The sequence below is a fragment of the Xiphophorus hellerii genome, chromosome 4 (genome assembly GCF_003331165.1).
Source record: "Xiphophorus hellerii strain 12219 chromosome 4, Xiphophorus_hellerii-4.1, whole genome shotgun sequence".
Classification (NCBI taxonomy): Eukaryota; Metazoa; Chordata; class Actinopteri; order Cyprinodontiformes; family Poeciliidae; genus Xiphophorus; species Xiphophorus hellerii.
In genome coordinates, this window is record NC_045675.1 from 26,339,175 (window position 1) to 26,352,285 (window position 13,111).

The following is a 13,111-nucleotide window of genomic DNA, read 5'->3' on the forward strand; positions in this document are numbered from 1 at the left end:
ACCTTGTGGTCTCATTTCAGAGAGAGGTCCAGGGATCTCCTCCCCATGGCCTCGCAGACCCGACAGGAAGGACTCCCGACGACGCGCCCCCCCCCACCGCCAGCCCGATTCCCTGGACTCGGCCGACTCTTTTTCCACCATTTCCTCCTACTCCTCCTCATCGCACTACCACCCGTCGCCTTCTTCCTCCTCCTCCGCCGCCGCCGCCACTCGCCGCTTTCGTTTCCACTCCAAGTCTCCCGCGGTGGGCTCCAGCCTGGCCCGCTCTCAGGCCCTGCCCCTGAACGCATCTCAGTCCGCTCGGTCGGACAGCTTCGACGGCAGCCTGACAGGGGAGCAGGACGACGACGAGCGGCCACAGTTCACCAGCCGCGGCACTTTCAATCCAGAGAAGGGCAAGCAGAAACTCAAAGGTGCCAGACATTCTGCCGTGAGGAACATCAGAGACGGCGGCGGTGGGCCTGGCAGGGACCCTCCGGACATACCCCAGCACCTCGTATTGTACGGTAGTAATGAATTCATGGTATGAAGGACGCAGGAACACCAAAGCACTCGTACTTTCAGCCGGAGGGAGGCAAGAAGGGCTCGACTGCCACCATGCTTTCACAGTACAGTGCCTTGGCAGCTCTGTCCTCTGCACCAGAGGAGAGAGACTGAGCAGCAAGACAGGGAAAAGGGAATGTTGGAATATGAAAAAAAGAACTCCATATCAGAGAATATTACAGAGTTAGAGAGCTAAAGATTTATATTTCCTCTAAATGGGCAAAAACCCCACACTAAATCAGACAACGCCGATGTTCACTGGACTCTAAGCTCCTAAATATTAGCTTCTTTATCGGTTTACAGTTTAAAACAATCAGTGTCAGCAGTGGACACTCTTATTACAAGACTCTTTTTTTTCTTATTTAATAAATTTTATTATCACAGAAATGCTTTATGGCCTATAATATACAGGTATAAATACTGTACAAAGCTGGAACACCTGCCCCTGCTGGGTAGTTGTAGTCTAATATTTATCTTTTTTTTTTTCTTTTTTTTTTTTGAGTATCCCGGGTCGGGATGTTCATATTTTGAGCATGTGCAGAGCAAGACTGTACGAATGAGTGTGAAAGTCAAAAACCACTTCATGTGTTTTAAGTTTGTGCTGCTTCCCCCACAATCCGCCGCCCTCACTAACAGGGGGTGAAATGAGCTATCAATTAAAGGGACCAAGTCAGCTGGTGTGTATTCCAGCCAATGGGATCCCAGCTCCTTAGGAAAGTCAGACACCTACAAGATTTCTGCATTCGACTGTTCTACAGCCATACAACATGTGTAATGTACTGTACAGGCCATAAGTACGGCATAGCGGACAAATGAAACTGTTACTCATCCACTTCCTGTGTCTGGAGCATTTTGGTCAATAGCAACCAAGAAAGAGTATAAATCACATTGTCTTCTGTCTTTATTAGAGTCTGCTTGTATTTAAGGGATTTTCTTTCTGCTATTGTAATTCTCCAGCTCATACATCAAGTCAAACTTGTTTTTCTAATTGCACAAATGCTTACTAGCACATAGCTCCCCTTTTCACTTTTTCACACCTCAAGAAGAAGAAAGGCATCCTGGGAAATATCCTGATCAAGATTATTGAGGCTGGTATTATTGCAAAATATCAGTAAAAGACCTAAAAAATAATCACTCATAAAACTAGATATGGTACTTGGATATCAAGAGTCTCATTTTGTCAAACATACCTTTTAAATAGATAAATTTCCATAAAGAAGTTTTCAGAAGCTTGTTGATTGCTTCAAAAACATCTACTCAAAATGCAACAAGGTACATTTCTCCAGATGTTAGTAACTGGAGTCTATATATATATATATATATATATATATATATATATATATATATATATAATTTTCACCATGTGTTGATTAAAGAAAACTGTTCAAGATACATAACTGTACGCCCATGATAAATGACACTGATGTGTATGTTGAGCTGTACTTCTCTCCTTTTTATGGTACCACAAAGGTGATCTAAAGCTGGATAAAAGGTGCAAACAACCTCACAGGAAATGCAGTTTCAGTATTTCCTCAAATCGCATAGCATCTACTATTTTTGTTTCTGATTTATTTTATTTTGTAAGTGGCTTTGAAAATACAAGAACAATTGCTGCTTTTAGTTTTCAGAGAATTACAATAGAGTTTTGACTTTTCTGTTTATATTTTCTGTTGTTTACCCAGTGAGAGCTTTTGGGTTTAATCTAAATCTGTCAGTGCCCTTTATCTCTTCTGGCTTTTTCTCTCCATCTGCTTACTGGAAATGAAACAAGACTCCATCTGTGAAGGACAGGTTGTCCTCCATGTTTCTTCACTGGCTGGTCCATTGTGAAACTTTCAGTTCACACGTTACTTTTGCTCTAAATGGGAGATTATATAAGTAATAAGAATTAATGCACTTTATTATTATTTTTGGAACCCTGGTCTATAGATAATTAGAACACAACTTCAGAGAATTTTAGTTTTTTCCACCTTTAGAGAGTGGTGTACTATTAATTTAATTTGTATGAAATAGTCCATTCAAAAATGACTACAGCATTGTTTTGAAAACCTCTTTTCTATGAAAAACATGCTTTAGCATATGTTCTTGCAAAGGTTCATCTGACTGAACCGCAAGACTTGTGGAATGTTCACTTCTGGGCCCATGAAACCAAAGTGGAGATATTAGATAATAATCCACGGTGCACTGTTTGTAGGAAACCCTAACGAACCATATCGCAGCAAACTCATCGTGCCAGTTACTGTCAACCAGTGACGTGCGGTCAGGGGAGGCACGGAAGAATAATATAATAAGATAAATTATACATTTTCATCCTGTGTTTTGTACTATAAAGTATTTACTTTTCATTTAGCTTGACCAATTTTAATTATTTTTTTCTTCAAAATAGCTCAATTTTCGCATTTTCCCATTCAAACGCTCGAAAGCGAAGCCGGTGAGGCAGCAGCGAGTTGAGCCTCACCTGGGATTGATCAACCTCTCACTACCTGCACTGGCTGCCATTCTACGGGAGCATGTTCCTCCAGTCTGTACATGTCCGATAAAATGGTTAAAAACATTTAATATATGAACTGATTTTCCATAATTTAGCTTATTTATACAGTGTACAGTGTTTTTTGTCACCAACTGTGTGTGTAACGTGTTTCGTGTGCTGAGGATCAGAAACGGCAGAGAACAGATTCGAGGTGAGGCAGGCAGTTCTCCTGCCTCATGGCAGGGGGCGCTCATGATCCCAGACATTGTGACTCCACAACTGCAGAGTAAGAGACAGTAACAGCGAGCTAGTGATACAGTAAATAAGAGAAGCTACACGCAACGAGTCTACGTGTAGCTTGGCTGATGCAGAGAGAAAAATGTGGTTTGAGTTTTTCAACGGGTTTCCCCTTTGCTGTGCAGCATAGCACTAAATTAATATCTATATTTCCAAGTTTCATTGAGTTAACGGAATTATTCTACCTTGGCAGCGCGGCTATGAATGGCATGTGAACGTATAGTCATTTGGCCCTTCAGTGTTGTCCGTATGTAGACAATAACGTGCAGGGGGTCTTATGATTTTGAATAAGTCAGTGCCTCATCAGCCATGAACCCCACCGCACGTCACTGCTGTCATCCATGGTGTTGGAAGGGTCATGCTTTGGGCTTGTTCTGCAGCCACAGAACCTGATGTCTTTGGATTCAGTTATCCATAATAATCCAGTACACCTCAGTGTATTCCGGAGTTAAATGGGAGAGCCTTTTGACTGGAAGCTGGAATTCGGCAAAGAACCACAGAACAATGATCCAGAATTCATCCACAAGAGAGAACTCACTGGAAAAAAACTTTCAGGTAATTCTACTTTATAGGGGAAAGTAAAATATTCAGAAACTGACTGTAAGTTTCAGGTTAATGCGCCTGTTCTCGCATTCAAAGCGGAGAATGGTTTTCAAACACTGCTCACATTTCGAGACGAACACGAGCCAGCAGACTGTCACGAGAAGCGCACATTTGAAACCAATTTGCATTATTTCTATAAATAAAGATGGCCTAATTGATTAGAAATGACTCGGGGGCAACCTCCTGTTGTCGCTGCTCGCCTACCGCAGCACGCATGCGCGAACTGAAGCCGACGTCACGGAGGGAGCAGGCAGGAGCCAGGAGCCGCTCGGGGAAGAGTTCGGGACCTGTCGTATTTTTCTCCCACGCAAAGAAAAAATTAATTTATCCGTTCCTGTTCACGATGTCGGGGCTTGACAGCAACCCGTTCGCTGACCCGGTGGACGTGAACCCCTTCCAGGTGAGTGCGCGGTGTAGCTTTGTGACTTTTAGCAGGTTTGAATCAGGTGTAAGGTGAGGAGTGAACGAGAAAACCTGTTTGGTTGGTTGCTGGGTTCGGCCATTAGTATTTCCTGGCCAAGAATTGTTATAAGAGGCATGACACGTATTCGGTTAAATGTAGGCCACTTTATCTTCATCATCCCAGTAATGAAGAAAATGTTTGTTTTTTTTTTGCTTTTACATTAGCTTCCTCTGGGTTTAACTCACCTGAGCAGGTGAGCGGAATCATTAGCAGGTGTTTGCAAACATTCAGATGTAATATCTTCTCCACGTCCCCGAGTTTCTTTTTCCTTTTCAAAGCATTCTATAAACAGGAACTCTACCAATTCGTCGAGCTCTAGTTTTGTTAACTTGGGTGTTTTTCTCATTGCGTTTTTAACGCCCTGAAAAATAAGGCGAATGTCCGGAGACGTGTTTTCGTAAAGGTAAACCCTCCCACTTGCTCAATCTAATAAAATAATTACAGCAACCACAACAAGCCCATTACTGGGCCTCCATCCACGTGAATTATTAATCTGCAGTGAGATGGTTCAGGATTGAAATGCTCCTCTTGGATTACTGCATTGCACCGATTGGGCATCGCATAGGGCCTGGTAAACCCACTTTTACGGTCCTAAACCATCCCTGACCTCTCTAGACATGGGACTCACCTTGTCTGCTGAAGGTATGCTATTGAAATTTGTACAAATATGTCAGAAGATTCTATTTAAGTCCTGAAAGTTGTAAGGTAAAGGACATGCTTAATCGGAGAGAGATCTTGGAAGTCTACAAGCTTACATGCCCTTTGTTATTACCTTCACTCGCTTTATGTATTATTGGTGTATAAATTACGTTATATCTATATTAACTTACAAATTTTTTATTTTTTTTTGCCTTTCCCAGGATGCCTCAGTCACACAAGCTATCGGCGGGGTCTATGAAAGCACCGGAGAGTATAACCCGTTCACTGCAAATGAAATGGTGATCTTTAAATAATGAAATATTACTTTATTTCTTTATTCGAACATGATTGAAGTATAAAATCACACACATGAACAAGGAATGCAAAACACACATTTTTCTACCACAATAATCTTAGCATGCTCAAAAAGGAAATATAGTTACAGATGTAAGGAAGTTCATTTAGATCAGTTATATGTCTAGGTTTTTTGCAAACAATATATATATTTTTTTTTTATTCGTCCCACAGGGAAAGTTCACTGGGACAACCATCCCAGTCTCTAAAGCCTCCTCATCCCAACCTGCTGTACTTCCAACTTCTGTGGAGCAAAGTCCACAAGTAAGTGGTGGGAAAACAATAGGAATATTTTGGGCGGCGTTGTGTTGGGAATGTTTTCCATAATGAAATCAAATGCTTAAATCAAGTTTACTGGCCTGTGCACGACAACTTAAATGGATAAATATTTGATAATTCTGGGTACCTACGATTGCTGTTATGTATGAATGGAGTGTTAAGGTCTTTGTATATACGGGAAAAATATATTTTCACCCAGAAAGCACAGATATTTGTAGATTAATTCCATATATTAGCAAGAAAAAAACACTTGGATATCCTCTGATGGCAACAAGTCATAAATTTCCAAGACAAAATTACAGGGTTTTTTTTTAATGATAAAAAATTAAAATTATGATTTAAAAAAAAAACTACCTGATAAAAGTCAGGAGTTTACTGAAAATTTAAAGACAGACATTTGCTACAACAAATGCCAAAAGTCCTCTAAAATTTAACTGGTAAATGTAGGACATATTTTTCAAAGTGTGTTTTTTTTTTTTTCCTAGTTTAAATATCAGAAATCATGGCAAATTTTAAGGCTTAGCTTTGTTGTATATTAACTGTATATATTTTAACCTGTCAGTTTTCATCAATAATTCCAGCTCTATGTAATAAGTGTTGCTGTATGACTGTACTACCAAGCTTTAGGACAATAAAAATGTATCCTTGCGTAAATAATTCAATTAGTTTATTTCTATATCACCAATTCACAACACTTCACACTGAGGTCAAGTTCAGTTCATTTTTCAGAATGGTTTAAAAGGTTTTCTGTCTAAGGAAATAGCCAACCTGATAAAGTTCAGAGTCTGAGTTCTTCATATTTTTCTAACATCATCCACTATCAGCTAAAATCAGCAGTAATAAAACCTAACCTTAACATGAATCTGAAGTTATTTGAGTTGTTTTCTGCTGGGCCTTTTCTTTTGAAGAGCGCTAACTTGTCCATCACTGATTTGTCTGCTGTGCATCAGGCTACGGCAGCAGCTGCTCAGGCTAATCTGGTCAGGCAGCAGGAGGAGCTGGAGAGGAAAGCCGCAGAGCTGGAGCGAAAGGAGCAGGAGCTGCAGAACAGGAGCAGCAGAGTCTCCAACCCAGGAGGTAAAGCTCCACCCTTGTTTTTCTGGAGTTGCACGGAGAAAATGCTTGAGTATGAACATCAGTTCCACTCTCCTGTGTTGAAATCTGTGTTTCTCAGCTAAAGAAAACAACTGGCCGCCTCTTCCAAGGTTCTTTCCCATAAAGCCGTGCTTCTATCAGAACTTTGAGGAGGATATCCCAGAAGATTACCGCAGAATATGCAAGAGAATGTACTACCTCTGGATGTGTATGTAGACTTCATCTCTATTCCTTCACCCAAAACCCAAAGAGATGATTTTTAAAAAAAGTATATAGGAATAAGTTATTCATGTGTTAAAACGAATGGATGTATTAAATGTTCTCCTTTTTTCTCCTGTTTTCTTGTGAATCAATTATCAGTCCATAGCGCCACTCTGTTCCTCAACATCCTGGCTTGCCTGGCTTACTTCACCGCTGACGCTGCTAAAGGTGTGGACTTCGGTCTGTCCATCCTGTGGTTCATCCTCTTCACCCCTGTGTCTTTCGTCTGCTGGTACAGGCCGGTTTACAAAGCCTTCAGGTAAAGATTTATGGTCACAACTGGATCCCAGTGATGTTGAAAGAGAAGTAGACGTGTAATAAAAAAAAACCTTTGTGAATGCTTTATGAATATTTTTCAAGTATGAACATGTATGTGTAGCATTTTAGTAGCTTGACTTCACTTCTTTAATGCTAACCAATTAAACTTGTAAGTATTAAATAAAGAAATTGTATCTTTGCAGACATGCAGTTAGAGGACAAAAATTGCATAGCTGTGCTTGTGTGCTATTGCAATAATATTCCCACTCACAAGTTGTTCTCTTGCTTTTAGAGGTTAAGTGTTTATTATCAAATTCATTGCTGTTATAGTTGTAATGCAATTCTTCAGCAGGAACAAATCTAACAAATTTATTAAACCCTACACTGTGCAAGATGAGTCTGACCACTATGTAGATTTATGATGTAGAGTTTGCACATGGCGAAATATGGAAGTGCTCTAGAATTTTTGAATTTGCAAAGAGTGTGGAGTTTAGCTGTAGACACAGCAAAAACTATTTTCTGCCATAAGTTATCACACGCATCATTTTTAAAAATTATTATTATGACATGAGAATGGGTCATTTCAAAAAAGAAAAGTGCGCCCAGCTTTATTATGAAGGTTAAGGATGCATGTATCACAAACTTCAACAGTGTGCGTAAAAAAACTTGGATGATGTTTAAATTAGAAAGATGCATTCTTTACTCATAACATCTCCCTGCAGTTGAACTTCTGTCACAATCTCCATTGAAAAATGTATTCCTTCCAACATTGTTTTTTAAGCTGAGTACAATATTGACCTTCTGAGACAAAATCTTTCATTGTGAAAAAATCTCAGATTTTTTTCTTTTCTTTGCTGGAATCTAGTTGCTGACTTTTGTCCTCTGTTGCCGTGCTGTGACTGCTTGTACTGCTCTTTCCTGTCCCTTTTCTTCCTGTCCCTCTTTCAGTATCCAATTACAGTAATAAATTCAACATCTGAATGTGTCTTGGTGATTCTGATGGAGCACCAAGTTATTCTTGCATTACTGTGTGACTGTTGCTATGCACTTATGGTGAAACACTGTATCTGGAAAAAAACAACCTTCAAAGTATCAGTGGATATAGTAGTGGATATTGCAGATCAATACATGTTATGAAATATTCAGATTTGATGCATCTTTCAGGTTGCTAAGGGTTATTGGGTGTAATTGTATATAATGGAAACTATAAACCATTATGTACTTTAATATGACTCCAAAGGACTGATGCTTAACCCACCATGTTTAGAGTTGAAGAGTTGTTACAATGAGTGCTGAGATTCTTCTAGCAACAACTGGTTCCTAAGCACTTTTTCTGCCTTTTGTGTGTTTCCGTAACATGAAAGTTGAACTTTTAAATGTTACACTACACGTACAATGTCTGTTTTTCTTTTTCATCCATAGGTCTGACAGCTCCTTCAGCTTCTTTTTCTTCTTTTTTGTTTTCTTCTTCCAAGTGGCAGTGTACATTATCCAATCAGTGGGCATTCCCTCATGGGGAAACAGGTGAGTTTAGTACTGGTAGATTGTCATTGATTTCATTTGTCCTTCAGTATGTATGAGCATGATAATGTGCGTAGGTTTGTAAATGTGCATGCACAACTCCCAGCTAAATGTTTTGGTGGTTATTTCTTTCCTGTTTTCTACTCTCTTGCATATCTTTGACAGATTCCTGTTGACCTATCTTGTGTGGGGTGCTTTTTTTTGTAAGTGCGCAGAGCCTTCCTTCTTGGGTTTATTTTCAGCATCATGTTGTGTATTAAACCTTGAAAGCCTTTTTCATCTTCTGTTCTTTCGAGTTTCATATTTTCCAAGTATCAGTGGGGATAGCTTGGATGCTAGCAAACCCAGCAATTTGTAGGAGCGTTTTTTTTTAAACATGTGTAGCATTGACTGAAGAGGAAAAATTCAAACACGTGGTCATGTTTCTTTGTCGTTGGTTTTTTACAGTGGATGGATCTCATCAATTAGCATGATTCGTACGAACTTGGCAGTTGCCGTGGTTATGATGGTAGTGGCTGGTTTTTTCACCGTCAACGCTGTGTTGGGTGTCATCCTGCTGAAAATGGTAGGTGCAAGCATTACCCATTTTTTACACTGCAGCTGTTTTTATATTTCATACAGTTGTGCTTAGACCTCTACAAAACAAAGTAGATGTAGTCTTCAATTTTAATGGTAGGCTAATTTTATTGAAGAAATTCTACCAACCAAATAAGTAGATTTTTCAGGTCACCGAGTGAAATAAATTTGATCGTTTTACGACCCAAACAAAAGTCTACCTCCTGCATCTTGGTTATACACCATTATTCAGGTGGCTACAGATAATACTTACCACAGGTGTCAATATGGAGATGAGTTAAAACGCAGTTGGGACTAAAGGGACCAAAGAAAACATTGGTAACGCATTAAGAATGGGCATATAAGTGCATCTAAAGTTTGAACATCTAAATTAGGGATTCAGTACGGTTTTGGGAGAAAGTGGTCTGGCTGAACAGGACCACAGTAAGAGTCTTTTGGTATCTGCTAAACTTCACTGCAGTTTTTTTTTTTGTTTTGGCTTTTTTTTCTTTTTTTTTGTCATAAGTCAAATTTTGTTGAACATAATTTTTAACAGCAAAAAAAAGGTTAAAAACATCCAATGGGGTGAATACCTTTGTGTGGCAGAGTATTTCAGGTAAATGTCATGCAAATTAAATGTTGACTTTTATCAAATGTATTTTTCTGAATAACCTATACGAGTCTTAATCTTCATGATTCTTATCCCAGGTCCACTCCAAGTACAGAAATTCAGGCGCCAGCTTCTCCAAGGCTCAGCAGGAGTTTTCCCAGGGAGTCCTGACCAACCGCACCTTCCAGAGCGCCGCTGCTAGTGCTGCCACCTCTGCTGCCACCTCTGCTGCCCAGGGGGCCTTCAGCAGTAACCAAGGGAATTAAACTGCTCCAGAAAATTACCTGGAGGACTCAGGCTAGTATTTTCTAACCAGCAAGCCGTGACTACATGTAAACAGTACGATTAGTTGTACGGAACAGACTTTGATCATTTTACAGAAATTTGCCAAAAGAACAATCAGAAACTCACAAAATGGCATTATGACGTGTATAAATTCTGCATCTCAAACACAGCTAAAACAAGAATGTTGATGCAAGCATGCCTTGAACATGGCCTGGTAGTTTTGACATTTGAGACTGCCTTTTATCAGTGTGCAATATGTTGGAATGTGCAGCCATCTGAAGCTGGTTTAAAACAAATTAGCCAAACCAAAACGAGGCCTTAAGAACAAACCTGATATTAGTGTATGATTATTAATGACTTGAGCTTCACCATATAGCATCCAGAGCCTATCCACCTTATTCCTAGCCCTCATTAGGCTTTGCGTGATTTATGGGCGCGACTTCCGGCACAAACCGGAACCACCATTTGTTTACATGATAGCAACTCGTTAACCGGCGTTCGTCAGAGCTTTTAGGCTATAAAATATATGGGAACATCAACTATCACAGCTTAAATGTGGCAATATTGTTTTACCGCTACCTACAGCTATTGCGGGGAGGGATGGCGACTTGAAGAAAAGGCCGCAAATAACCCGCACTAGCATATTTAGCTACTTCACTGACTCGGTTGCTTTGGAGATGCTGGTTTTCTTCCATTGGCTTTTTGAACACACAATGAAATGAGCACACATAGAGCATTTTGGGTTCTCTCTTCAAGTTTAGAATTTTTAGCCAAATTCTTTTTGTTTGCTTATCTGTCGGTAGGTGATGACAACTACCGCTTATCACAGAAACTCTGCCTTTTTGTTTCAGGAGCGCGTTCAAAACACATATGCTGCTGCAGCCACAAACTAAATGTGGTCTGATAATTAGAGTACAGCCACAAACAGCACAACAGTTACCCGAGTTCTACAAGAGCATCTTACCACACTTTCCAGTGGCAAGCTGCTCTGTATAACAGGTTAATGTGTGGTCCGGTTCTAGTCCAGTCGGGGAAGATTATCCGTATTATGGTCTGAAGCGCAGCAGCAGCTGCGGTCACTTCTCCGCTGATTTGCAGCGTCACTCAGCAACGGAGAACCTCGAGGTTCTGGTTCTGATGGACTAAATAAACCCAGATATTTTATTTTATCTTACAGAAATTTATTGCTGGCCCAAACATAATGATAAAACCCACTTGCTGCAGCCACTTCATGAACTTTATTATTTTTTTAATTTAAATGAAAAATAAAATTCACATCACACCAAGCTAATATTATGTAGTCCTGCTGTTTTATACTGTCGGCACAAACCTGCAGCTCAGAAGTTCTCTGCTTTTTTCTTCTTTATTACTGTCAGTACATCAGAGAAACGAGCTGCTAGCTGTGCTGTTAATTCACGGTTATTCCGTTATAAAACTTAACGCTGTGTTCCTGTTGCTCCCTGTGATTAAACACATAATTACGATCTTCTGTTTTAGCAGTTCTCTGATAGCAGACAGAGTGTCCTTAAACAAGTTTTACTAAATATTGTACAACAACCGAAAAGAGAGATGCAACTTCTATCATGAATATAGATTAGCCAAAAACCCTACAAATTACAATGAAATACTGCTGCTTCCGGTGGGCGCCGGAAGTAAAACCCATAATCGTTTCCCCAGTAAGCCTCCCAGGAATAAGGTGGATAAAGTATCATTCTGATCTGAGCGTTAGTACTTACAACAAACTATGTACCAAGTTTTTTTTTTTGTTGTAAATTTTATGTTACTGTTTATCTGCTCTCTAAATTTGGTGTGGTTTTTTTTGTTAGTCTTTTCTTTTATATATGAGATGTACGTGAGCTGATTACTAATGAAGGTGATGGGATGAAGGTTTGTCTTTGTTCGCTTTTAATCGGCTTACTGAGTTTTGATGGAATGTGTCTAAAAGGGTAAATGAAGATGTGATTTTTGAGGGGGCTGCTAAGTTTTTATTCAATATTTACTTGTGAAGGAAATGTCTGTTTTCAGTCATAACGGAGCCTTCCTGTAATTACCAAGTAATGCAGTCAGGTTTGGTGCAAAATTACTGATGAATACTAGATGGTCTGAAAAACCAGAATACTTACAGGGGACATAGTAAATATTACCAAGTTACTTCATGGTTACTAGGATTTATAAGACTTGGCATGTAATTGTATATAAAACTCATGACTTCTATATTTATGGTATCATGTTTGTGTCTTTTTAACTAGTTCCAAAAAAAAATTTATATGATTGTATGTCTGTGGAAGGATTGTATTGTAGTTTCCTTATGATCAAAATGTGTTGTACATATGTTTATTTAAACTATTTACTGGATGGGCATGTGTTGGAAAATAGTTGTGTTTGAACAAGCAATAAACATTGATTTAAACTAAAGAATTTATTTCTTTTACCTGCCAACGCCTTAAGTAATGAGTGAAAGGGATATCGAGTCAGTCATCCTGGTTTGCTTTTTTTACTCGATCTCCTTGTAGCATGACTGGTTAAGGAAGCTAATTTCTCTTAATGTTCCTACAAAAATGCACTGACATGTTATGATGCTTAAAACCAATATGAATTTATACCAACCTCTAAATGTAATCAATCAATCAATCAAATTTTATTTGTATAGCACATTTCAGCAGCAAGGCATTTCAAAGTGCTTTACATCATAACAAACACAGAATCACAATGCAATATAGAATCAATCATTAAGTCAAGTTACATCAATAAATTTGTAATTGATTACATTTCAAATACAATTCTAAACAGGTGGGTTTTCAGTTGAGATTTAAAAGAAGTCAGTGTTTCAGCTGTTTTACAGTTTTCTGGAAGTTTGTTCCAAATTCGTGGTGCATAG

The 13,111-nt window shown here is 39.2% G+C and overlaps 2 protein-coding genes across 5 annotated transcripts in view; both read left to right on the forward strand.

Moving 5' to 3' along the window:
- The window catches only part of myo9aa (myosin IXAa), a 118,649-nt gene extending 117,220 nt beyond the window's left edge, over positions 1–1,429 (forward strand). For all 4 annotated transcript variants that reach the window (XM_032560207.1, XM_032560211.1, XM_032560209.1 and 1 more), the window contains one exon: positions 21–1,429. In XM_032560207.1, coding sequence (XP_032416098.1) covers positions 21–529 — 509 coding nt within the window. In that variant the 3' untranslated portion in view covers positions 530–1,429. The remainder of the gene's footprint in view (positions 1–20) is intronic.
- Positions 1,430–4,130: 2,701 nt separating this feature from the next.
- scamp2l (secretory carrier membrane protein 2, like) lies at positions 4,131–12,648 on the forward strand. Its single transcript, XM_032561090.1, has 9 exons — positions 4,131–4,313; positions 5,237–5,314; positions 5,544–5,633; positions 6,599–6,725; positions 6,823–6,951; positions 7,104–7,263; positions 8,685–8,786; positions 9,231–9,348; positions 10,047–12,648. Exons 1-9 carry the CDS (start codon positions 4,257–4,259, stop codon positions 10,212–10,214), a joined length of 1,029 nt encoding a protein of 342 aa, XP_032416981.1. The 5' UTR covers positions 4,131–4,256; the 3' UTR covers positions 10,215–12,648.
- Positions 12,649–13,111: the final 463 nt, after the last annotated feature.

Bases quoted from the DNA above. Each gene is read 5' to 3' on its own strand.
- scamp2l (XM_032561090.1), top strand. From the start codon at position 4,257: ATGTCGGGGCTTGACAGCAACCCGTTCGCTGACCCGGTGGACGTGAAC. The intron at 6,952-7,103 runs GTATGTAGACTT...ATCAATTATCAG, and splicing joins AATGTACTACCTCTGGATGT to TCCATAGCGCCACTCTGTTC. The intron at 8,787-9,230 runs GTGAGTTTAGTA...GGTTTTTTACAG, and splicing joins ATTCCCTCATGGGGAAACAG to TGGATGGATCTCATCAATTA.